Here is a 26,758-nt window from a genome sequence, read left to right as displayed (position 1 = left end):
ATGAAGAACCCCAGGGTCAGTAGAAGGAAAGAAATCATAAAAATTAGGGCAGAGATAAATGCAAAAGAAACAAAAGAGACCATAGCAAAAATCAACAAAGCCAAAAGCTGGTTTTTTGAGAAGGTAAATAAAATTGACAAACCACTAGCCAGACTCATCAAGAAACAAAGGGAGAAGAACCAAATTCATAAAATTAGAAATGAAAATGGAGAGATCACAACTGACAACACAGAAATACAAAGGATTATTAGAGAATACTATCAGCAATTATATGGCAATAAAATGAATAACCTGGAAGAAATGGACAAATTCCTAGAAAAGTACAACTTTCCAAAACTGAACCAGGAAGAAATAGAAAATCTGAACAAGCCCATCACAAGCACGGAAATTGAAACTGTAATCAAAAATCTCCCAGCAAACAAAAGCCCAGGTCCAGACGGCTTCACAGCTGAATTCTACCAAAAATTTAGAGAAGAGCTAACACCTATTCTACTCAAACTCTTCCAGAAAATAGCTGAGGAAGGGAAACTTCCAAACTCATTCTATGAGGCCACCATCACCCTAATCCCAAAACCTGGTAAAGACCCCACAAAAAAAGAAAACTACAGGCCAATATCACTGATGAACATAGATGCAAAAATCCTTAACAAAATTCTAGCAATCAGAATCCAACAACACATTAAGAAGGTCATACATCATGACCAAGTGGGTTTTATCCCAGGAATGCAAGGATTCTTCAATATCCGCAAATCAATCAACGTAATACACCACATTAACAAACTGAAAAATAAAAATCATATGATTATCTCAATAGATGCAGAGAAAGCCTTCGACAAAATTCAACATCCATTTTTGATAAAAACCCTCCAGAAAGTGGGAATTGAAGGGACATACCTCAACATAATAAAAGCTATATATGACAAACCCACAGCAAACATTATCCTCAATGGTGAAAAACTGAAAGCATTTCCCCTAAAGTCAGGAACAAGACAAGGGTGCCCACTCTCACCACTACTATTCAACATAGTTCTGGAAGTTTTGGCCACAGCAATCAGAGCAGAAAAAGACATAAAAGGAATCCAAATTGGAAAAGAAGAAGTAAAGCTTTCACTGTTCGCTGATGACATGATCCTCTACACAGAAAACCCTAAAGACTCTACCAGAAAACTACTAGAGCTAATCAATGATTACAGTAAAGTTGCAGGATATAAAATCAACACACAGAAATCCCTTTCATTCCTATACACTAATAATGAGAAAATAGAAAGAGAAATTAAGGAAACTATTCCATTCACTGTTGCAACGAAAACAATTAAATACTTAGGAATATATCTACCTAAGGAAACAAAAGACTTGTACATAGAAAACTATAAAACACTAGTGAAAGTAATCAAAGAGGACACGAATAGATGGAGAAATATACCGTGTTCGTGGATTGGAAGAATAAATATTGTAAAAATGAGTATACTACCCAAAGTAATTTATACATTCAATGCAATCACTATCAAGCTACCAACAATATTTTTCACAGAACTAGAACGAATAATCTCACAATTTGTATGGAAATACAAAAAACCTCGAATAGCCAAAACAATTTTGAGGAGGAAGAATGGAACTGGGGGAATTAACCTGCCGGATTTCAGGCTCTATTACAAAGCCACAGTCATCAAGACAGTATGGTACTGGCATAAAGACAGAAATATAGATCAATGGAACAAAATAGAAAGCCCAGAGATAAACCCACGCTCCTATGGACACCTTATTTTCGACAAAGGAGGCAAGAATATAAAATGGAGAAAAGACAGTCTCTTTAACAAGTGGTGCTGGGAAAACTGGTCAGCCACTTGCAAAAGAATGAAACTAGAACACTTCCTAACACCATACACCAAAATAAACTCAAAATGGATTAAAGATCTAAATGTAAGACCAGAAACTATAAAACTCCTAGAGGAGAACGTAGGCAAAACACTCTCCGACATAAATCACAGCAGGATCCTCCAAGACCCACCTCCCAGTATATTGGAAATAAAAGCAAAAATAAACAAATGGGACCTAATTAAAATCAAAAGCTTCTGCACAGCAAAGGAAACTATAAGCAAGGTGAAAAGACAGCCTTCAGAATGGGAGAAAATAATAGCAAATGAAGCAACTGATAAAGGATTAATCTCCAAAATATACAAGCAGCTCCTGCAGCTCAATTCCAGAAAACTAAGTGACCCAATCAAAAAATGGGCCAAAGAACTAAACAGACATTTCTCCAAAGAAGACATAAAGATGGCTAACAAACACAGGAAAAAATGCTCAACATCCCTCATCATCAGAGAAATGCAAATCAAAACCACAATGAGATACCATTTCACACCAGTCAGAATGGCTGCTATCCAAAAGTCTACATGCAATAAATGCTGGAGAGGGTGTGGAGAGAAGGGAACCCTCTTACACTGTTGGTGGGAATGCAAACTAGTACAGCCACTATGGAGAACAGTGTGGAGATTCCTCAGAAAACTGGAAATAGAACTGCCATATGATCCAGCGATCGCACTCCTGGGCATACACACTGAGGAAACCAGAATTGAAAGAGACACATGTACTCCAATGTTCATTGCAGCACTGTTTATAATAGCCAGGACATGGAAGCAACCTAGATGTCCATCTGCAGATGAATGGATAAGAAAGCTTTGGTACATATACACAATGGAGTATTTCTCAGCCATCAAAAAGAATGCATTTGAATCAGTTTTAATGAGGTGGATGAAATTGGAGCCAATTATACAGAGTGAAGTAAGCCAGAAAGAAGAAGATCAATACTGTATATTAACGCATATATATGGAATTTAGAAAAATGGTAACCTGAACCCTGTATAAGAGACTGCAAAAGAGACATAGGCATTTAGAACAGTCTTTGGGACTCTGTGGGAGAGGGTGAAGGTGGAATGATTGGGGAGAATGGAATTGTAGCATGTATATTATCATAAGTGACCAGTCCAGGTTCGACGCATAAATTTTCCTCTCTTCAAAAAAAAAAAGAGTACTGGAGTGGCTTGCCATTGTATAATCTTATTCAAAAACACTATCCTCCATTACAGTTTTGTATGTGTGTGTATGTTTGTAGATGCATAGATAAAAGTCTGTAAAATACGCTCCACATTTGCTAACTGCTGTTATCAGCAAGGAGGGAGGCATGGTGTGTATATTTGGGGAAGGGATTGGGATATTTGAGGGGAGCTTTTGTTATCATACTGTACACATGTTGTATTTATTGGCATTTAAAAAATAAAACATTTTTCTGTAAAAAATAAAAATAAAAAACAAAAAATAAAGTCAGATGATTGGCAGCCTCAATTCCACCTGTAGCTTAATTCCTTTCTTGCCATACCCACAGGTTCTGGGTATTAGAACATGGACATTTTGCAGGTTACTATTTCTGCTTACCATAACCAACTAGAAGGTGTATTAAAAGGCAGGATCCAATAAGGAGATGAAAGTATGGGATACAGCTAAAATTTAACTTATTTTGGCATCTTTTGATAAAAGTTCTTATTTTTTTATGAGATGTTATTATGTTGCATAGAGAGGAAAGGGAATGTATTAAAAATGATATACTTTGTATATATAGGGCTTCCTTTATAGCTCAGTTGGTGAAGAATCCGCCTGCAATGCAGGAGACCCTGTTCAATTCCTGGGCTGGGAAGATCTGCTGGAGAAGGGATAGGCTACCCACTCCAGTATTCTTGGGCTTCCCTGTGGCTCAGCTGGTAAAGAATCTGCCTGCAATTTGGGGGACCTGGGTTTGATCCCTGGGTGGGGAAGATCCCCTGGAGAAGAGAAAGTCTACTCACTCCAGTTTTCTGGCCTGGAGAATTCCATGGACTGTACTTTGAATACTTTGTATATATAAGATGTTACATCATCCCTTAGCCTTCTATGTAGAAAATAAACCATAAATACATTTGCATGAACTATTCGCTGGGAGTAAGCTAGGTCTTTGCTTTCTTAACATATCATAGGATCCCAGAGAATGTACAACCACCAAAGGGGAGGGAGTCTAAATCACATCAAATGGAAATCTGTCTTTCCAGGAAAGTTGGAACAGAGATGTCAGCAAGGTTGAGGATGGTGGGGATAAGGAAGAAGAGATTGGAAATGTAGGAGACACACACAGATTTCTTAGGGTCTTTAAACCATATTAGGGTTGTTTCACTTCATCTTAAGATCCATGAGAATCCTTTGATAATTTTTAAACAGGGGAAGTCATTTAGGTTTTCAAAAAAGGAATATAGGTTTTTAAAAGAATCTCTCTTTGACTGCAGGAGGGAGAATGGATTAACGTAATCCAGAGTTTCTTAAGGATCCTCTCTAAATTGAAAAAAATACCAAATATATGTATATGATGAGTGCTCTTCAGCAAATACAATCCTTTTTTTTTTAATCCTTTCGTATGAAAAGTATAACTCCCATACAAAATTTAACAGTGGTTGTTGAAGTCAACTCTTCTAAAGGTTGCTGTGCAATGGTTGATGGTCCTCTGCACAGAGCACTCATGGGGCAGGAAAATGGCTGTGTCATCATGTACTCACCCTTGGCGACACAGATACACGATTGCTACTTTGCTAGTGAATTAAGAAAACGTGGCTCTCTTTACCAGTCCCTCACTGATAATGTTTTCTAATTCCTTTATGTGTCAACATATAGGGAGTATATAAGAGATACGTTGTTTCCGACTTCCCAAAATCAGATATATATTTTTTACATGACTGATAAAATTATTTCAGAGACCTTCATATTCTCAACCATTCTTCATCCTCAGCAGACAGGAGAGGAGCATGAGGAAAGAGAACCAGAGCAGCCTGTCCGAATTCGTCCTCCTGGGGCTCCCCATTCGGCCAGAGCAGCAGGGCGCGTTCTTCACCCTGTTCCTGGGCATGTACCTGACCACGGTGCTGGGCAACCTGCTCATCGTCCTGCTCATCAGGCTGGACCCTCGCCTCCACACCCCCATGTACTTCTTCCTCAGCCACTTGGCCCTCACTGACATCTCCTTCTCATCTGTCACCGTCCCTAACATGCTAATGAACATGCAAACCCAGGATCAATCCATCCCCTATGGAGGGTGCATAGCTCAGATGTATTTTTTCATAATTTTTACTGATCTGGACAGCTTCCTTATTACCTCCATGGCGTATGACCGCTATGTTGCTATATGTCGCCCCCTTCACTACACCACCATCATGAGGCAGGATCTGTGTGCCTTCCTAGTGGCCGGATCCTGGATCCTGTCTGGTGCCAGCTCCCTTTCTCACACTCTCCTCCTGACCCAATTATCGTTCTGTGCTGACAACACCATCCCCCATTTCTTCTGTGACCTCGGTGCTCTGCTCAAACTGTCCTGCTCAGACATCTTCCTCAATGAGTTGGTCATGTTCACAGTAGGCGTGGTGGTCATTACTCTGCCATTCGCATGTATCCTGCTATCTTATGGGTTCATCGGGGCCACCGTCCTAAGGGTCCCTTCAACCAAGGGGATCTGCAAAGCATTGTCCACGTGTGGCTCCCATCTCTCTGTAGTGACTCTGTACTATGGGTCAATATTTGGGCAGTACCTCTTCCCAGCACTGAGTGATTTCATTAACAAGGACATCCTTGTGGCTCTCATGTACACGGTGGTCACGCCCATGTTGAACCCCTTTATCTACAGCCTTAGGAACAAGGACATAAAAGGGGCCCTGGGGAAACTCTGCAGTAGAGCAATATTTTTCTTACAGTGACACCCAACTTTTATTTAAATCAGAACCTCATTTTGATCCATTGCTTGTATTTGATTTTCCATTTGAATATAACTCAAAGCTTTAATGTCTCCAAACCCTATGAAAAATGATGGCATGTTGTATTTACTTGACAAATGTTCGTTGGCCAGAATTTCATTCCCTTATTAGCAGTACTCTCCTGGTGTGGAGAAAAAGGAACCCTCTGCACTGTCAGAGAAGGCAATGGCGAGCCACTCCAGTACTCTTGCCTGGAAAATCCCATGGATGGAGGAGCCTGGTCGGCTGCAGTCCGTGGGGTCGCTAAGGGTCAGACACGACTGAGCACTTTCACTTTTCACTTTCACACATTGGAGAAGGAAATGGCAACCCACTCCAGTGTTCTTGCCTGGAGAATCCCAGGGACGGGAGAGCCTGGTGGGCTTCCAATCTATGGGGTCACACAGAGTCGGACACGACTGAAGTGACTTAGCAGCAGTAGCAGCAGCACTGTTGGTAGAAATGTAAGTTGATTCAGTAGCTATGGAAAACAGGATGGAGGTTTTCCAGAATTTCCATATGATTCAGCAATCCCACTCCTGGGCATATACCCAAACAAAACTATAATTCAAAAAGATATATGCACCCTTCTTATGTTCATAACAACACTATTTACAATAGCCAAGACATAGAAACAACCTAAATGTCCACCAACGTTTAGATGAAGGGATAAAGAAGATATGGTATATATATACAACGGAATACTACTCAGCCATAAAAAGAATGAAATAACACCATTAACAGCAACATGAATGGACCTAGAGATTATCAATCATACTTACATGAAGTAACTCAGAAAGAGAAAGACAAATACATATGCTATCTCTTATACATGGAATCTAAAATATAACGCAAATGAACTTATTTATGAAACAGAAACAGACTCATGGACATAGAGAACAGACTTGTGGTTACCAAGGGGAAGAGAAATGGGGGAAGGATGGACAGGAGGGTTAGCAGATGTAAACTATTTTATATAGAATGGATAAACAGCCATATCCTACTGTACAGCACAGAGAACTATGTTCAGTACCCTATGATAAACAATATAGTAAAGAATATTTTTTAAATGTGTATCTATGTGTAGCTGAATTACTTTGCTGTACAGCAGGGATTAACATGATATTGTAAATCAGCTATACTTCGATAAAAAATTTATTAAAAAAACAGTGCTCTCCTTGAGAAACAACTTTTGATCAGAAAATGCTAAATTAGTTTTATTACTTATTTCTACAACTTAGGGGCATTAATAATACAAAAATATACAGGTTGTTTAGTTATATTTTATTTGAGGAGAATTTTGGAAACCGATTTATTTTAGGCCCATAATCTCAGGCTTTCACACCCCGAGAATCTAAAAATTACCTATATTATTACACTACACTCTTATGCGGACAATGCAGGATTTTCTTTTTGTCTTTATGGGTCTATTAAATCATAGAATCCAAACTATCACTTAAATAAAAGGAAATGCATAACTTTCTGCCCATGGTATAAAATGTTACAAAAACAACTCTGACAATAGGGGAACCTGGAGGAGATCAAGACTGGCCAGGAATTTCCCCTTTGAAAGCACCGTGTGGTTGACATTGATTAGCCCCCAAACACAGTCAGCAATGAAAGCACACTTAGCGCTGACCTCCTTTGTATATATAATGAAGTGAACTAGATTATTCCAGTGCATAATCCCTGAAAATATCATTGATTTTTGTTAATATCACTGCAGATTCAGCACTCTCTATCCTTCCTGGACTTCTTGCTTTCCCAAATTAAGAATGACAGCAAGGCTTTTCAAACTTTAACATGCCTAAGAATTCCTGGGAAGCTTTATTGTATTGTAATATCTGTAAAACAGTGATTCCTGAATCTGTCTCCATGAATTCCAATTCGGTAGTTCTGGGATGAGATCCAAGAATTTGCATTTCTAACAAGCTCCCACATGATGTGGACACTGCAGATTTGTGAACAATGATGTGAAGATCAGTGAAAAATTAAACTATGGAAGTGGTGGGATGCAGGTTTTAACACCTCCCAAGAATTCTGAGAGAATGAGTAGAGTGAAACAAGAGAACACTTGGATTATTTGGGGAATAGCGGAATCAGTGGTTCATGGTGATATTTTCAGATTGATTCTAGCTACAGTAAATTCCTTTTTTCAATTTCTCATAGAAGAGAATCTTTCCTGAGTTGTCAGATTCTCTTCTCTCTTTCACACACACTACAGACATATCAGACACTGCTGACTGTATATTCAATGAAAAAAACCCAAAGCTTTGAAAAAAATTGCATCCTGTGTTCATTGGTGGCTTCTTGTTTACATTAAGCTATGTGGAATTTCAGTGTGACTTGCAACTTTGCTAATGTCACTCAAAAACATTTTAATATTTTATTTTTTAATTTATTTTTCATTGGGAGGAAAATTGCTTTACAAGATTGTGTTGGTTTCTGCTGTACAACAATGCTAATCAGTCATAATTATACATGTATCCCTTCCTTCCCCTCCCCCATTTTAATATTTCAAACTAACAGTTATTTCACATATGCTGCCAAAAACCGTACATCTGTTATAAAGAATTAGTTGATTTCAGAGCCTCTGTACCTCCACAAAGGGACCTTTGAGTTCTTTTTTAATAATTCATTATTTTTGGCTATGCTGGCTCTTCGTTGCTTTGCATGGGCTTTCTCTAGTTGCAGCAATCAGGGGCTATGCTGCAGTTGTGGTGTGCAGGTTTCTCATTGCGGTAACTTCTCTTTTTGCAAAGTACAGGCTCTACGCACATGGGCTTCAGCAGTTGTGGCTCAGGTGTCTAGTGGCTCAGGAGCTTAGTTGCTCCAGCGCAGGTGGAATCTTCCCGGACTAGGGATCAAACCAGTGTCCCTGTATTGGCAGGCAGATTCTTATCCACTGGACCACCAGGGAAGTCCCACTTGAGTTGTTGACAGGACACTAAACATGTTTTGTTGTATGATGCTGCTGCTGCTGCTAAGTGCTGTTGCTGCTGCTAAGTCACTTCAGTCGTGTCCGACTCTGTGCGACCCTATAGACGGCAGTCAACCAGGCTCTGCCGTCCCTGGGATTCTCCAGGCAAGAACACTGGAGTGTACTCATGTCTAAAAGCCCTCATTTACCTTGCCATGTTTCTTGACACAGCACAAAGAATAGAACTTGTCTTGAATCCGATATTACGGGCATTGAGGCTACTTTACCCTTCTTCTCCTTTTCTTTTTGTGTGTATGTGTCTGCCCTATGTAAAATGCAATATGTTTATCCAATTCTGTACATAAATATAAGACTAATTAGTATGAAACCAGCATCTGGACTGACATTTAAGGCTAAGGTGATGTCCCCAACTCTAGTCTGTTTGAGGTATGAAGATGGAAGTCAGAAATTTTGGAAGAAGCTTGATATTTGATGCATATGTAGAATATTTTGATAGCAACTTTCTTTTATTATTCATTTATTTCATTCTGTAAGCTCTGACTTAGGCGATCCCTTAGGTGAATGAAGACAATCTGGCTTTGTTGTCTCTCTCTCCATGGGGTTCAACCTAGACTTCCATTCTTCATGTATTTTTATGGATATTTTCAAAGTTCATGCTTTTCTTTTCAAAGGAGCAAGCCACAGGCACGGGAACTAAGACAATGGAGTCATTTAAAATAGATGCTTTGGAGATATGAAAGCAACCTTGATCAGACAACTGACACAGGACATTTCAAGTGTAGTATAATTGTTAATAAAGTTTCACAATGAATCATTGTGTTAATTCAATAAGAGATCAACTAAAAAAAACTTTAAGTGGATTGATGTATTGATTCTGTGTACATTCTATGTATTGATATGTATAGAAGCAGAAATGTAGATATTACAATACAATAAAGCTAAATTATTATAGAAAAGGAAAGCTATAAAATACCATGTAAAATAAATCCTATCTATGTAAATATAAAATTTTATGAATAAAAGCCATTTTAGAAGGATAAAAGATGAATAACAGAAGTGTGAAGTACTTTGACTGTATCCTTTGTTTTCATGTCTATGTTACTCTATTTGGATTTCCATCATAAAGCAGATTTAATTTTAAAAGCAGCAAATCAAAAAGGAATTTCCACGTAGGAGAAAAATCCCTCTTCACTTCCCAAGCTGTGACTTAACTAGGAGAAGCAGTAAGCTGGAATAAATACTCAGAAAATACATGATAGCTTGAATTGCATTTGTTTCTAGTTATTCTCTTGTTCTAGTAATTCTTTATATAAATTGTGAATTCTCATTATTACTAATGATAGCTCTTGTGTATTAAATTGAGAAATTAACATCACTAGTAGAACTTAAGTCTCTAGTCTTAATTCCTGAGAAACTATTAGTTCTTTTTTAAACAGTTTTATGGAGGTATATTTGACATATAAACATTGTAGGTATTAAAAATGTACAACTTGATATTTTGGTACGTATATGTTGTGAAATTATCACCATAGTCAAGTTAACTAATGTATTTATCACCTCCATATAATGGCCATTTTATTTTTGTGTATTTGGTAAGAAGACAATTCAAGAGCCACCTTCATAGTACATGACAAGCACAAAACACAGTGTCATTCACTATAGTCATCTTGCTGAATATTTGATCTCAAAAAACTCATTCATCTTGCATACCTGGAACTTTGCACATTATGCTAGGTGAAATAAGTCAGACACAGAAAGACAAATACTGTATGATTTCACTTACTTGCGGCATCTTACATGGTCACATCATAGAAGCAGAGAATAGAATGGTGGTTGCCAGGGGCCCAGTGAAAGAATGGAAATGCCTTCTTTGTTAAACACCTAATTTTTTAATGTCTTGATAACTTTCCCTTAAATCAGTCTGAGAATAATGGAGTCATTCAAATGAGGGAGAGCAGGGGTTAATTCAGATACCAGGATTGGCCATCACTGTCATGGTAAAAAGATGGTTTTCCCACTGCCGAAGAGTTTACTCAGAGCCTCATTCATATCTTTATTCCTCAAGCTGTATATGAAAGGGTTCAGCATGGGAATAATCACCATGTAGAGAATGGCAACCCTGCTCTCCCTCTCCGCAGAGTGAGTTGATGGAGGAAGTAAATACACACCCATAAGAGACCCATAGAAGAGCAGGACCACTGTGAGGTGAGAACCACATGTCGAGAAGGCCTTCCACCGCCCTCCAGGAGATGAGATGCCAAACACAGCCCAGGAAATGTGGACATAGGAGAGGACAATCAGCAGGAGGGGAGCAGCAAGGAACAGCAGGCCCATGGTGATGATCATCAGCTCGTTAATGCGGGTGTCTGAGCAGGCAAGCTTCAGGAGAGCATTGGGATCACAGTAGAAGTGGGGAACGGCCTTGTGGGCACAGAAGGTCACACGGGTCAGCAATAGTGTGTGTGTCAGTGCAGGACAGTTGGTCAGCACCCAGCATATGCTCAACATTAATGCACAGAGTCGGGGACTCATAGTTGTGTTGTAATGAAGTGGCTGACAGATGGCCACATAGCGGTCATATGCCATCACTGCCAGAAGTAAGTTGTCAAGGCCACCAAACACAAGGAGAAAATACAGCTGTGCAAAGCACCCAGAATAGGAGATGGTCTGACTCTGAGTATGCATGTTGACCAGCATTTTGGGAATGGAGGCAGAAGTGAAGCAGGCATCTGTTATTGATAGGTTGGCCAGAAAGAAGTACATGGGAGTATGGAGGTGAGGGTCAGAGGTGATGGCCAGGATGATGAGCAGGTTTCCCATCATAGTGACCAGGTACATGCCCAGGAAGATGACGAACAGGAGAGTTTGCTCCTCTGGGAGCTCAGAGATCCCTAGAAGGAGGAAGTCTGAAAGGGTGGTTTGGTTCACTCTGCTTGGTTTTCCCATCCTTTGTAGTTTTGCTATCTGTGCAGATAAAACGCTTCCACGTGTCAATATTTAAGTATTAGATCAATTCACAGATAATATCTGTGTAGCCCAAACTGTTTCAGGAAAAAAAAAAGAAGTGGACCTTGCCCATGAGAATCTCTAGATGTCATTATGATGTGAGAAAATATCCATGGGACTTTAGAGAACAGGCAAACCAATACCCATGCAAATCGAACTGTGCCTTCACAGCTCTATATAATAGGGTCCTCAGGAAAGTGATTAGTTTGACCAGAGAAGTCCATGTTGGCAACTGGAGGAGGTAAGACTTGAGCATATCCTTAAAGGCAAGATTGGAAAAGTCACTTTTGCTCACCAAGTAAAAAGGAAATGCATGATCTTCCTTGCTGCCCCTCCCCCAACACCCACCCCTTGACATACACCATAGACAAGATAGTCTATTTCTGCTTGCCTCCTCAATCCCTAGAGCTTGACCTCACCCATTAAGCTCCACTCCCTGTACTCTTACCTTACCAGGAGCTCGGATATATGGGCTGAGGCCAGGGAGTGTCTGTGATGTTCCATTCTCTGCATCCGCACTAGACAACAGGGCTGGCAACCCTTGACACTCTTCATTCTGTCTCCTTTTCCCCTGAACTCTTTCCCTGTTGCACATCTAGACATTTGAAAACTGATATTTCTCTCCCCCTGGTCTCTTGGACATGAGCATATCAGTACCTCTTTGTAGATGCTTGCTATGTTCCAGAGAACTTGATGGCACTGTTCTGTTCTTTCAAGTCTGGCAGGTATTATTCTCCTGCACAATTCTGCAAATGGTGCAATGGAGTCTTAGAAATATTTGATGTACTCAAGATCAGAAAGCTAATGAATATGATTCAACAGCAGGTGTGTCTGACTCCAATGTCTGTGCCTTCCCTCTACACTTGTACTTTAACTCTCTGATGTTTCTTTTCATCAAAGGAAAGATAGAAGGAATCAGTGTCTGGTTCTCTGGGCTTGAAAATGGCCACTCTGATCTTCAGTTCTCCTAGGATTTAGAGCAAGCTTGTATAAGATGTCATTTCATGTCCGCCCTGGCCTTATTAGATTTTGCCACTGTATTAGTACTCCATTTGTTCTTGGTTTATAGAGAGGCTTCTAATCTTAGGCAGACATTCAGATCAGCTACCCTAGAAACTTTTGCCTGGTCCTTGGGCTGGGAAGGGAGGTGTTTGTACAAGTGTGTGTGTGTGTCCCCTAACCTTTCAGATTCTCTCACCTATCAGAGTGTGGATTGGTTTCAAGCATATTCAGATTCTCCAGTTCTCTCTTGTGGGTGGGAGGTTCATGATAAGAAACTCCCTGAGACCTTTCTGACCTTGTAAAGCTAGGGTCTATTGAGTCCAGGGGTCATCAGCAATACCTGGAGTGTATAACGCAATTTTCTGACCTGGGAAGATAGGAGTCTTTCTTAGGGTTTTAAAGATCCCTAGAACATCATCCCTAAAGTGCTCATTAGAGCCAACCTCAGTGTCCCTTTGCAGCCTATTCTCTAGCCATCTCTGCCAGGGTCCTGGGGGAATAGAGGGCATCTCTTTCCCAGGGGTTAAGCTCTCAGATGGGGAATTTGGGGGTGAGATTCTGAGGCCTTTAGCTGGGATGCTGTGCACTCCAGCCTGACCAGAAGTCCTCCTGGGAACTCTTGCCTCTGCCCTGGACCATTTAATGCCTATGCCAGGTTCTAAGTTAAACTGGATTGAGGGAGACATTAAGAGCTTAAAATATAATGGTCATGTTGGTGATTTCTCTAAATGGACTGTAGCCTGCCAGGCTCCTCTGACCATGGAATTATCCAGGCAATAACGCTAGTGGGTTGCCATGCTCTCCTCCAGGGGATCTTCCCAACCCAGGGATGGAACCCACATCTCTTATGTCTCCTGCGTTAGGAGGCAGGTTCTTTACCACTAGTGACACCTAGGTATTACCTCTCTAAACAGAGTAATGCTAAGAAGCAACTGCCCGAAGTCCTCAACTCTCAGTTACATAAGGCAGCCTATGTAGAACATACCAGCCATAATATCTGATACATTACTGCAAAAATGTAACATCTTCAGTATTGTCATTGATACTAATAGTACTGGGAGTTCCCTGGTGATTCAGTGGTTAAAACTTCACCTTCCAGTGCAGGAGGCATGGGTTTCTCCCTGGTTGGGGAGTTAAGATCCCACAAGTCTCAGGGTCAAAACACCAAAGCATGAAACAGAAACAATATTGTAAAAAATTCTATAAAGACTTTAAAAATGGTTCACATAAAATATCTTTTAAAAAAATGCTATAGTACTTACTGCACACTTTCATTAAATGATCTCAAGTAATACAAGTTTTTAGGATAAAGAAACTATTGTTATCCTTATTTTACAGATGAGAAAACTGAGGCCCAGTGAAGATAATGACTTGACCAACTAAATGGAGAGGATGGAATCCCAATCTAGGTCTCCACGATTCTAGAGTCCACATTTTTTTTTGAGACAGATAGTGCAGGGTGCAGTGTTGGCAGACTGGAAAGGAGACAGGAGTAGAAAATCGGAGCTTGGATGGGGACCTGGAGATGGAGAGTGTACCCAGGGGAAGGAAAGAAGGAAGAAAAGATGGAGTGGCTTGAGTCCATGCTCTTAACCACCATACTTTGTCCCAGTATCATTGTTGACTTTAATCATTAGTACCATTTAATCATTGGTCCAGAATAATCTCATTTTCTATGTGAAAATCTCATTTTCTCTGTGTGTGCCTTTGGTTACTAGCAAGATCAACTATTTTCTTTTTCATTTGGTTTTTAACCATGAGTAATTATTCTTCAAATTATCCTGTTAATATATTTTTCTTTTTCCTACTGGGCTTTTGTGCTTTTAAAATGGATATTAAAGGCAATAAAACAAGATTAAAACATTTTATTTGGGGTGATTTTTATGTCCTTGACATTGAATATTTATAAAAGGTTTTTTAAAATTAATTTATTTATTTTAATTGGAGGCTAATTACTTTACAATATTGTGGTGGTTTTTACCATATAGTGACATGAATCAGCCATGGGTGTACATGTGTCCCCCATCCCGAACTCCCCTCCCAGCTCCCTCTCCATCCCATACCTCTGGTTTGTCCCAGTGCACCAGCTTTGAGTGCCCTGTTTCACGCATCAAACTTGGACTGTTCATCTATTTTTATAGAAGATTTTAAAATAATTTTTAGTCAAAACTAATAGTTATTTAGCTTTGTATTTTTTCCCATTACTTTTATACTAAAATGTCCTTTCCATCCTGTAGATCAAGGAAATTCCATTTAGTTCTTTCTTCTAGTTTTAAACACTACACTAGTTTTTCATTTACTTGAAATTTATGTTGTTGTGGGGTGAGAAAAAAGTATATAGCTTTACTTTTAATTTTTCACACATAGCTAGTTTGCTTGAGGGCATGAGAAGCGGGTGACAGAGGATGAGATGGTTGGATGGCATCATCGATTCAATGGACACGAGTTTGAGCAAACTCAGGAAGATAGTGAAGGACAGGGAAGCCTGGTGTGCTGCAGTTCATGGGGTCACAAAGAGTCAGCAGACATGATTGAGTGACTAACAGCAGCAACAGTTTTATCAGTACCACTTTTTAGTAACTCACACATTCTCCATTTGCTTGTTAGGTCTCAGCACCTATACCTGGCCTTTCCATATATTTCTGGGCTACTCACAGCACAGCAGCGGGCTTAAGAAATGGGGCATTTTGAGAGCAAACCATCTAAGAAGTCATGATGGAGGCTGCATGGTCTTCATAAAACCTGGCTTTGGAAATCTGAGAATCTTGCTTTCACTGTTTTCTATAGAGCAATCAATCACTAAGGCCAGCCCAGTGACTAAGGGAAAGAAGTTAAGCTCCATCCCTCCATAGGAAGAATAGGAAAGAATTTGGGACCCTCTTTCATTTAACACAGGCTGCACTCTTGACTCAGATTATTTATATTCTTTCCAGATTCAGAATAGACTTGTTCCTTCCAAAAAGCCTCAGAATCCACATGGACTACAGACTTGTCTAACTCGATGATACTATGAGCCATGCAGTGTAGGGCCACCCATGATGGATGGTCACCCAAGACGGATGGTCATGGTGGAGAGTTCTGACAAAACATGGTCCACAGGAGAGGGGAATGGCAAGACACCTCAGTATTCTTGCCTTGAGAATCCCATGAACAGTAAGAAAAGGCAAAAAGATAGGACACTGAAAGATGAACTCCCCAGGTCGGTAGGTGCCCAATATGCTAGTGGAGAACAGTAGATAAATAACTCCAGAAAGAATGAAGAGATGGAGCCAAAGCAAAAACAACACCCAGTTTTGCATATGACTGGTGATGGAAGTAAAGTCCTATGCTGTAAAGAACAATATTGCATAGGAACCTAGAATGTTAGATCCATGAATCAAGGTAAATTGAAAGTGGTCAAGCAGGAGATGGCAAGAGTGAACATTGACATTTTAGTAAAGTGAACTAAATTGACTGGAAAGGGTGAATTTAACTCAGATGACCATTATATCTACTCCTGTGGGCAAGAATCCCTTAGAAGAAATGGAGTAGCCCTCATAGTCAACAAAAGAGTCCAAAATACAGTTCTTGGGTATAACCTCAAAAACAATAGAATGATCTCTGCTCATTTCCAAGGCAAACCATTCAATATCACAGTAATCCACACCTATGACCCAACCAGTAATGCTGAAGAAGCTGAGTTTGAGCAGTTCTATGAACACCTACAAGATCTTCTAGAACTAACACACAGAAAAGATGTCCTTTTCATCATAGTGGACTGGAATGCAAAAGTAGGAAGTCAAGAGATACCTGGAGTGACAGGCAAATTTGGCCTTGGAGTACAAAAGGAAGCAGGGCAAAGGTTAACAGAGATTTGCCAAGAGAACACACTGGTCATAGCAAACACCCTCTTCCAACAACACAAGAATAGACTCTACACATGGACATCACCAGATGGTCAATACTGAAATCAGATTGATTATATTCTTTGCAGCCAAAGATGGAGATGCTCTATACAGTCAGCAAAAACAAAACCGGGAGCTGACTGTGGCTCAGATCATGAACTCTTTATTGCCAAATTCAGACTTAAATTGAATAAAGTGGGAAAAACCACTAGACCATTCAGGTACCACCTAAATCAAATCCCTTATGACTGACTATACAGTAAAAGTGAGAAATAGATTCAAGGGATTAGGTCCGATAGAGTGCCTGAAGAACTGTGGACAGAGGTTCATGACATTGTACAGGAGGCAGTGATCAAGACCATTCCCAAGAAAAAGAAATGCAAAAAGGCAAAATAGTTGTCTGAGGAGGCCTTCCAAATAGCTGAGAAAAGAAGAGAAGTGAAAGGCAAAGGAGAAAAGGAAAGATATACCTATTTGAATGCAGAGTTCCAAAGAACAGCAAGGAGAGACAAGAAAGCCTTCCTCAGGGGTCAGTGCAAAGGAGTAGAGGGAAACAATAGAATGGGAAAGTCTAGAGATCTCTTCAAGAAAATTAGAGATACCAAGGGAATATTTCATGCAAAAAATGGGCACAATAAAGGATAGAAATGGTATGGACCCAACAAAAGCAGAAGACATTAAGAAGAGGTAGCAAGAATACACAGAAAAACTATACAAAAAAGATCTTCATGACCATGATAACCATGATGGTGTGATCACTCACCTAGAGCCAGATGTCCTGGAATGCAAAGTCAAGTAGGCCTTAGGAAGCATTCCTATGACCAAAGCTAGTGGAGGTGATGGAATTCCAGTTGAGTGATTTCAAATCCTAAAAATATGATGCTGTGAAAGTGCTGCACTCAATATGCCAGAAAATTTGGAAAATTCAGCAGTGGCTATGGGACTGGAAAAGGTCAGTTTTCATTCCAATCCCAAAGAAATTCAATGCCAAAGAACACTCAAAGCACTGCACAATTGCACTCATCTCACACGCTAACGAAGTAATACTCAAAATTCTCCAAGCCAGACTTCAACATGAACTTCCAAATGTTCAAACTGGTTTCAGAAAAGGCAGAGGAACCAGAGATCAGATTGCCAACATCTGTTGGATCATGGAAAAAGCAAGAGAGTTCCAGAAAACATCTACTTCTGCTTTATTGACTATGCCAAAGCATAGTGTGGATCACAACAAACTGTGGAAAATTCTTCAAGAGATGGGAATACCAGACCATCTCACCTACCTTCTGAGAAATCTGTATACTGATCAAGAAGCCACAGTTAGAACTGGACATGGAACAACAGACTGGCTCCAAAATCGGGAAAGGAATACGTCAAGGCTATATACTGTCACCCTGCTTATTTAACTTATATGCAGAGCACATCATGCAAAATGCTGGATGGATGAAGTACAAGCTGGAATCAAGATTGCTGGGAGAAATATCAATAACCTTTGATACACAGATGACATCACCCTTATGGCAGAAAGTGAAGAAGAACTAAAGAGCCTCTTGATGAAAGTGGAAGAGGAGAGGGAAAAAGTTGGCTTAAAACTCAACATTCAGAAAATGAAGATCATAGCATCCAGACACATCACTTCATGGCAAATAGATGGGGAAACAATGGAAACAGTGAGAGACTGTTTTCTTTGGTTTCATAATCACTGCAGATGGGGACTGCAGCCGTGAAATTAAAAGATGCTTGCTCCTTGGAAGAAAAGTTCTGACCAACCTAGACAACATATTGAAAATCAGAGACATTACTTTGCCAACAAAGATCCATCTAGTCAAACCTAAGATTTTTTCAGTAATCATGTATGAATCTGAGAGCTGGACTATAAAGAAAGCTGACACCAAAAAATTGATGCTTTTGAGCTGTGGTGTTGGAGAAGACTTTTGAGAGTTCCTTGGACTGCAAGGAGATCAAACCAGTCAATCCTAAAGGAAATCAGTTCTGAATATTCATTGGAAGGACTGATGCTAAAGCTCCAATACTTTGGCCACCTGATGTGAAGAACTGACTCATTGGAAAAGAGCCCGATCCTGGGAAAGATTGATGGCAGGAGAAGTGGACGACAGAGTATGAGATGGTTGGATGGCATCACTGACTCAATGGACATGAGTTTGAGCAAGCTTCGGGAGTTGATGATGGACATGAACACCTGGAGTGCTGCAATCCATGGGGTTGCAGAGTCAGACATGACTGAGTGACTGAACTGAACTGAAAAAGCCTCAGAATCTCATTCTATTGCAACATGAGGTCAAGGTCCAAGATCTTGTCATCTAAATGAGGTCCAAGTGGAAAAATGTCTCCTTAGATGCACCCCTCTATGCATTGTTCCTTTCAGTCTGAAGACCTCGGATTTTATGTCCTCTACACATATACCCAATACAAGAGTGATGCAGACATGGGATAGCTACAATGGAAATCATCTGGAAGTGGGAGAGTAGGCAGGGAAGCAAGCAGTAAACTCAAAACTGTGTTTAATTCATTCTCATTGCTGCTGATATTCATTAATGGAAATTCATCTAATCTATTGTTGATAGCTATTTAGGTGATTTTCAGTTTGGTATTTTATAAATAGTGCTGGTATAAACTCTTTTTATAAGTTTAGAAACAGATGAAGTTTTATTATTTTCATAGGTGGTATGATTATTATTTTCTTCTTCTTCTTTTCTTTTATTAATTTATTTATTTTAATAGTATAAACATTTTTATCCAGACCTCTTGAGGAATGTGTATACACATTTTGGTTGGATACATGTTTAATAGTAGAATTTGGGAATCCTAGGTTCTGAATGTGTTCAGCTTTAGTTTTTCAGAGTGATTGTTCATTCTATGGTGTTGACAGTGGTTATGAGATTCTGGTTGCTCCAATCTCACTAACTTTCTGTACAGTCTTTTTCATTTCAGCTATTCTGATAGATGTGTAGTAGTAACACATTTAGGTTAAATTTAAGCAGTTCTGATGACTAATGAAGTTGAAAACATTTTCATGTGTTTTAAAAAATATTTGATATTACATTTTTATATTTTTTAATGTCTTTTGGAGTTTCTTTCTATTCTTTGATTTGAAAAGGATCTTATATATACTGGTATACAATATTTTGTGAAATGCATGCATGACACCTGTCTACTTCTTGCCTGTGCGTTGACTTTTCACTCTCTTACTGGTGCCTTTTGAAAAATAGAAGTTCTTAATTTTAATATGGTCCCACTTATTTATTTACTTTCAGTTATTCTGCTTGTGTTCTATTTAAGATATTAGGACGTACTTCTTGATTAGGAAGATATTTGTGTTCTCATCTAAAATTTTGTTGTTTTGTCCTTTATTTGTGTATGAATATAGTTGGAATTGATTTTTTATACAGCATGAGGTCGGGATCACATTAATTTTTTTATTTGAATATCCTATTAACTGATAATTTTGTGAAAAGCATATAAATTTGAAGTGCTGACTACAATGAATTTTGTACTGGAACTGTCTGGAATCCCTGTGTTTATAGAAGGAGCTATCGACTTGAGTTTCACTGTAGGATTATCTGGCTGGGAAAACTTTCGGGGGAAGTCCAACGCCAGTATCCTTAGTTCTTTCCTGTTCAGGTACTTGAATGTCAAAGAAATTCTTACACTATTCTGTATTCATAATATAGGTCTGTAGGTTTTAGGATTCATCATTTGGTGTCATATATAGTCATGTATATATTTTCCTGGGCTCCAAAATCACTGCAGATGGTGATTGCAGTCATGAAATTAAAAGACACTTACTCCTTGGAAAGAAAGTTATTAAAAAGCAGAGACATTACTTTGTCAACACAGGTCCATCTAATCAAGGCTATGGTTTTTTCAGTGGTCATGCATGGATGTGAGAGTTGGACTATAAAGAAAGCTTTGGACTCTGTGGGAGAGGGCGAGGGTAGGATGATTTGGGAGAATGGCATTGAAACATGTATATTATCATCTGTGAAATGAATCGATGCATGATACAGGATGCTCGGGGCTGGTGCACTGGGATGAACCAGAGGGATGGGATGGGGAGGGAGGTGGGAGAGGGGTTCAAGATGGGGAACACAAGAACACCCGGGGCAGATTCATGTCAATATATGGCAAAACCAATACAATAATGTAAAGTAATTAACCTCCAATTAAAATAAATAGATAAAAAAGAAAGAAAGAAAGAAAGTTGAACACCGAAGAATTGATGCTTTTGAACTGTGGTGTTGGAGAAGACTCTTGAGAGTCCCTTGGACTGCAAGGAGATCCAACCAGTCCATCCTAAAGATCAGTTCTGAGTGTTCATTGGAAGGACTGATGTTGAAGCTGAAACTCCAGTACTTTAGTCACCTGATGTGAAGAGCTGACTTATTTGAAAAGACCTGGATGCTGGGAAAGATTGAGGGCAGGAGGAGAAGGGGATGACAGAGGATGAGATGGTTGGATGGCAGTTCAGTCGTTCAGTTGTGTCTCTTTGCGACCCCATGAATCACAGCACGCCAGGCCTCCCTGTCCATCAACAACTCCCGGAGTTCACTCAAACTCATGTCCATCGAGTCAGTGATGCCATCCAGCCATCTCATTCTCTGTCTTGTAAGGACTTCCCACATGGTGTTAGTGGTAAAGAACCTGCCTGCCAATGCAGGATCGGTGGGTTCCCTCCCTGAATCAAGAAGATCCCTTGGGGAAGGAAATGGCAACCCACTCCAGTATCCTTGCCTGGGGAATCCTATGGAGGGAGGAGCCTGGCAGACTATGTCCATAGGGTCGCAAAGAGTCGGACATGACTGATGACTTGATGCACGCACGCGTGCGCGCACACACACACACACACACACGCACATGCAGTCATGCAAAGGCTTCCCTGGTGGTGCTAGTGGTAGAGAACCCATCTGTCAATGCCTGGTGGTTCAGACGGTAAAGAATCCGCCTGCAATGCGGGAGACCTGGGTTCGATCTCTGTGTTGGGAAGATCCCCTGGAGGTGGGCATGGCAACCCAACCCTATGAACAGAAGAGCCTAGCGGGCTGCAGTCCATGGGGTAGCAAAGAGTAGGACACGACTGAGCAACTAAGCACAGCACAGCCAATTCAGGAAACACAAAAGAGGTGGGTTTATTCCTGGGCGGGGAAGATTCCCTGCAGGAGGGCGTGGCAACTCACTCCAGATTCTTACCTGGAGAATCCCCATGTACAGAGGAGCCTGGAGGGCTACAGTCCATAGGGTCGCACAGAGTTGGATATGACTGAACTTAGCAAGCTTCCCTGGTGGCTCAGAGGTTAAAGCGTCTGCCTCCAATGCGGGAGACCCGGGTTTGATCCCCTGGAGAAGGAAACGGTAACCCACTCCAGTATTCTTGCCTGGAGAATCCCATGGACGGAGAAGCCTGGTAGGCTACAGTCCACGGGGTCGCATAGAGTCGGACATGACTGAGTGACGGAAGCAAGCATGCACATAGTCATGTAATTCTCATTTTTGTATATAATTCACTAATCTGAATTTTATGTCACAACTCCTACTCACAACTTCTCCAGAAAATAAGACTACCAACTTCTGCTAGGATAGAAGAAGACAGTGTTCCAGTAGTGAGGAGTGAAAACTAGAATCTAGAGATTCAATTTCTGAAATAGCTATCACCTCTGAGTTTATTTCATATACCCAGAGCTCCCAATTTCTGTTTTTATTGTGGATTCTTCAGTATTGACAAAATTTATTATTTTATTTCATCTCCCGCCAGCTTAGTATCTAGCTTCTTCATGCCTGTTAACCCACTCAGCACTGTCAAAGATAAATTACACACGTGGAGTTAAAGAATCAAGGAAGACTTTATTCAAAAATACCGCAATTGGAGAGACAGACTGAAGTCAATTCTGCTGAAACAAAAGGCAGGGGGATTTATAGGAGTTTGGATTAGCTAGTGGAAAAGTACTGGAGGATGTTATAAAGAAGGTAGGTCCGAGATCTAGGCCATCTATTAATATGCTTGCTAATTGGCATCTATTGAAGTTAGGTTCCTACCCTTTCACAGAGACTGGGTGACAGGGGTGTTATCTTTATTGATAATTACATTTCAAAGGGATAGCTCCCAGAACCTTGAGAAAGACATTCCTAAGGTATAAGAACTAGTATAACAGACAAGAGTCTGGGAGATTTACAGCCTAAAAGGGCAAAGAAAGAATTTTAAAACACAATTTTTCTAAAGTAGATGTTCTAAAAAATGGGAGGTCAGCAGTCTATAGTCAGGAAAAAACTGTCTAACATTTAGTCAAGTTGAGGAAAGAAAGAGCGTTTTGTTCATCCCTCTGCTTTCCAAGTTTTCAAATTTTACTATTGTTGGCTTTCCACTCTTCCCTGCCCTCATGGGTTTTATGTCTTTTTTAAAAAGTCACTTTACTTTTAGTAGGTTTGGGGGGACCGTAAAATTGAATGCATGGCTCTAATCTTTAACATCTTTAACCAGAAGTTCAAGAATTCTTTAAGCATATCGTATGCCACTAAACTGCACATGTGAATACAGGCAGTTTCTGGATTTCTTTGAAGGAGGAGCTTAGGGGCAGGAATCTTGTTGCAAGGGGGCAGCTAGGAGACTTCTTTACATAGAAAGGGGCATTTTTGTCATGGATTGCAATTACAAATCAATACAAATAACACCAATCCTTAATGCTACCATTTAACAAGAGAAAGAAGTAAAGCTTCCAAGTTGTTTTAATGAAGCCAACACTACTAATTTGATCTATTATATGAGATACAGAGGAGAACTGGGCAATTATGACTGTTCTAACAGGGCTCTGGGGAACTCTTTCCCATGACTCCCTGTCTACATATGGCCAATGTAGAGCCCTGTTCAGCCTCTTCCTGCTATTAGTCTGATGAGCCCTCTCCATTTCTGAGTCCCTTGTTCAGGTTTCTAAATATAAAATATTTCAAATTCCTGAAGACCTGAGTAGGGTCAGTGTACCATGTCCCCCAGATAGTCTTAAATATTTTCATTCTGGGCTTCTCTGTTCCAGTTGACAAAGGTAACTGTGATTGCTCTGACTTCCCCTTCACACCTAGCTGTGGCTTGGCCTTGCAATCTTTTGCTGATTTCTTGGGCTCCTTACTGGGAATTCTGGCATTTATTTCTCTCCCTTCCTCACCCTAAACTTGTTTTTAGCATCAGTTTCGCAATCTGACTTATGTTTCTGGATATTTGCCAATTATATTTATTATTCTTGATCCTAAAGCCCGATTCCACATAATCCCATCACAAAGACTGTCAGGAAGAATCTGAGCTCTTTCCTCCTTCCTTCCAAATTAAGGATAACCATAGTGCCTTCTTCCTGGTAACTGGTATAGTAGTAAGAAGAGAAATGAGACAAACAGTTGCAAACTAGTAAGCCCTTCTTTTGGAAAAATTCTCTCCATCAAGCCATCTCTTACCTGTTGGTAGACTCAGTAGGTGAAGAAGCAGCAGAGGTAAGTAAAGGGAACTTATCACCCTGGGGTGACAAAGCCAGAGGTTGGCCCAAGGATCTGGAGCCGCTCATTTTTGTCTCTAAGAAATATAGAGTTTTTTGAGGTTATAGCCAGGATGAAGGATGAGAAACTCTTCTAGGGAAAGAAGAACCAAAAACTAGGACAACAGAATCAAAGGATAAGGCCCTTGAAAGAAAAAAAAAAAAAAGACAAAAGGTACAAAGCAGGGTTTACAATGGAGGGTTTTAGACTCTTTGTTGAGGATTTTGAAAATTTTCTGATGTTAAATGATCAGTGCTATTGATGAAGAAAAGAGAGCACTAAGGGAATAACCTGATCCAGGCATCACACGCTGACCAATATAGTGAAACAAATGCAACTCCATCCGGAGACAACTTACAGTCCCCTTGAGAAGCTTTGTGGGGATGAGTAGACTTCCTCTATAAAGGCAAGGTCTGCAGTCAGGAAAGCATAAAACTGTCTAGTCACTCAATCTGTATCACTCTCCTCTCAATGAGATACACAATCATTTGGGTCTTAAGAGTCTGTCACTTTCCAGAACATGGTTATTAGAGTGTGTGCAGTCAGGGGAGTCCAAAATTTGTGAGGCATCGTATTCTCCATGGAAAGATGGAGTAGGAGAAAAATAACTTAGTTTGTGGTTTTATGATCTCTTGGGAAAAGTTATATAGTTCTGAGATACATTCCTAAATTAGTATGCTGCTGCTGCTGCTGCTAAGTCACTTCAGTCATGTCCGACTCTGTGCGACCCATAGACGGCAGCCCACCAGGCTCCCCTGTCCCTGGGATTCTCCAGGCAAGAACACTGGAGTGGGTTGCCATTTCCTTCTCCAGTGCATGCATGCACGCATGCTACGTTGCATCAGTCGTGTCCGACTCTGCGCAACCCTACGGACAGCAGCCCACCAGGCTCCTTCATCCACAGGATTCTCTAGGCAAGATTACTGGAGTGGGTTGCCACTTCCTTCTCCTCCTAAATTAGTATAGGGTTCAGGAATAAATAAATATGCAATAGTGTTCAGATATTCTTCATATTCATGAAGTATTAACTTCAAAACATGAATAATGTTTCAGTAAATCTTCTTGTCTATCTATGGGTAAGTTTTTCTTTAAGTGTGGAGTTTGAACAGAAGTTAGGAATAAGAACATATTTAGATCTGCTAGATACTGATAACAAAAAAATAATAAAAAAGATAACTGACTTAACAGAAAGGGCACTAGTCAGAGAGGCTGGATATCCTGGTTGTCATACCATATCTTCCTCTAGCTTTATTTTTGAACTTTAGCTTATTCATCTGTGAACCAAATGGAAGAGTTAAGCAAAATTATTTATTCTTAGTCTCTGAAAAAGTGAAAGTGTTTATCACTCAGTTGTGTCCAACTTTTTGTGACCCATGGATTGTAGCCCCCCGGGCTCCTCTGTTCATGGAATTCTTCAGACAAGAATGCTGGAGTGGATTGTCCTTACTTTCTCCAGAGGACCTTCTGGACCCTGGTATCGAACCCTGGTCTCCTGCATTGCAGGGAGATTCTTACCATCTGAGCCATGAGGGAAGCCCTTCTTATTCTCTGTTGAGCATTAAAATACTTGAGGATAATTTAGTTTTTGTTTTTAAATAATACCCAGTATTTAAACTGGGTAACCAGACTATATCCTTAAATTTTACTCAGTAAATCTGGGTAAGTCTGAGGAGTCTATTTTTGAAAAGCGTCTCATTTGGTTGTGATTGTGACCAACGTTTGGGGATCTTGTGTGCGTGTGTGTGTGCTCACTCACTCACTCATGTCCAAATCTTTGTGACTCCACAGACTGCAACTCGGCAGGCTCCTCTGTCTATGGGACTTTCCTGACAAGAATACTGGATTGGGGACCATTTCCTCCTCCAGGGGATATTCCTGACCCAGGGATTGACTCTGCATCTCCTTCGACTCCTGTATTGGCAGGTGGATTCTTTACCACTGAGTCACCCAGGAATGCCATATCATCCTGTAGGCTCTATCTAGTTCTTAAATTTCATTGTTCTTCTATGAAAAATAAGTATATAAGATAAAAAAACCCACAAGTGAGGTTAAAGATTCTAAAATAGAAATACTTAGAGATAAAATATAAAGGTGATAAAATACAAAAAGATAAAATAAAATAGAAAATATAAATAGAAGACCACGTTCTATCTATATTGATTTATTATTCAGTCTCTGGCATCTAATGCTATGGGTTTTAATTCTGGCTCCAATATTTACAAATTGTTGGTGCAAATGATTCAAGTATCCTTAGCCTCAGTTTTCTTCAACGCACAGTCTTAAGCATAACAATCTCTCCTTCCTTGCTTGGTTTAAGGGCTAAAGCAGATAGTCTGTATGAAGCGCTGAGTTGAGCACCTGACGTGTAACAAGTGGATGCAAATGTTAGCTGCAGGACGACCCTGTGCCAATGGCAAAAACTGAAAGGCAGGGAAAAAATGCACTCCATGGTTTCTACTTCAGAAGAAAAGATAAGAAAATAATGCCCTTCACTCTAAAATGAGATATTGTTAGGCTTTAAAAACAATTTTTCATGGAATTCAGGAGCTATCAACAGAGTAGAAGATTTAGCTCACCTCCATCACTCGTGGATC

General features: G+C 40.1%; 2 protein-coding genes across 2 annotated transcripts; one reads left to right on the top strand and one right to left on the bottom strand.

Moving 5' to 3' along the window:
- Positions 1 to 4,823: 4,823 nt before the first annotated feature.
- Positions 4,824 to 5,765, top strand: LOC129539524 (olfactory receptor 1J2-like). The gene has a single exon (XM_055400209.2). The coding sequence runs from the start codon at positions 4,824 to 4,826 to the stop codon at positions 5,763 to 5,765; it is 942 nt and encodes a 313-aa protein (XP_055256184.2).
- A 4,969-nt stretch (positions 5,766 to 10,734) lies between these two features.
- On the bottom strand, positions 10,735 to 11,688 carry LOC129539990 (olfactory receptor 1N2). Its single transcript, XM_055401175.2, has one exon. It carries the CDS (start codon positions 11,686 to 11,688, stop codon positions 10,735 to 10,737), a length of 954 nt encoding a protein of 317 aa, XP_055257150.1.
- Between the last annotated feature and the right edge of the window lie 15,070 nt (positions 11,689 to 26,758).

Source organism: Moschus berezovskii, chromosome 11 (assembly GCF_049115385.1).
Source record: "Moschus berezovskii isolate FMDL1 chromosome 11, NW_MosBer_1.0, whole genome shotgun sequence".
NCBI lineage: Eukaryota > Metazoa > Chordata > Mammalia > Artiodactyla > Moschidae > Moschus > Moschus berezovskii.
The sequence above is the reverse complement of the archived record's forward strand: the minus strand, read 5'-3'. Positions and strand labels throughout refer to the sequence as shown.

Excerpts from the sequence above, each read along its gene's own strand:
- LOC129539524 (XM_055400209.2), top strand. The coding sequence starts at position 4,824 with ATGAGGAAAGAGAACCAGAGCAGCCTGTCCGAATTCGTCCTCCTGGGG.
- LOC129539990 (XM_055401175.2), bottom strand. The coding sequence starts at position 11,688 with ATGGGAAAACCAAGCAGAGTGAACCAAACCACCCTTTCAGACTTCCTC.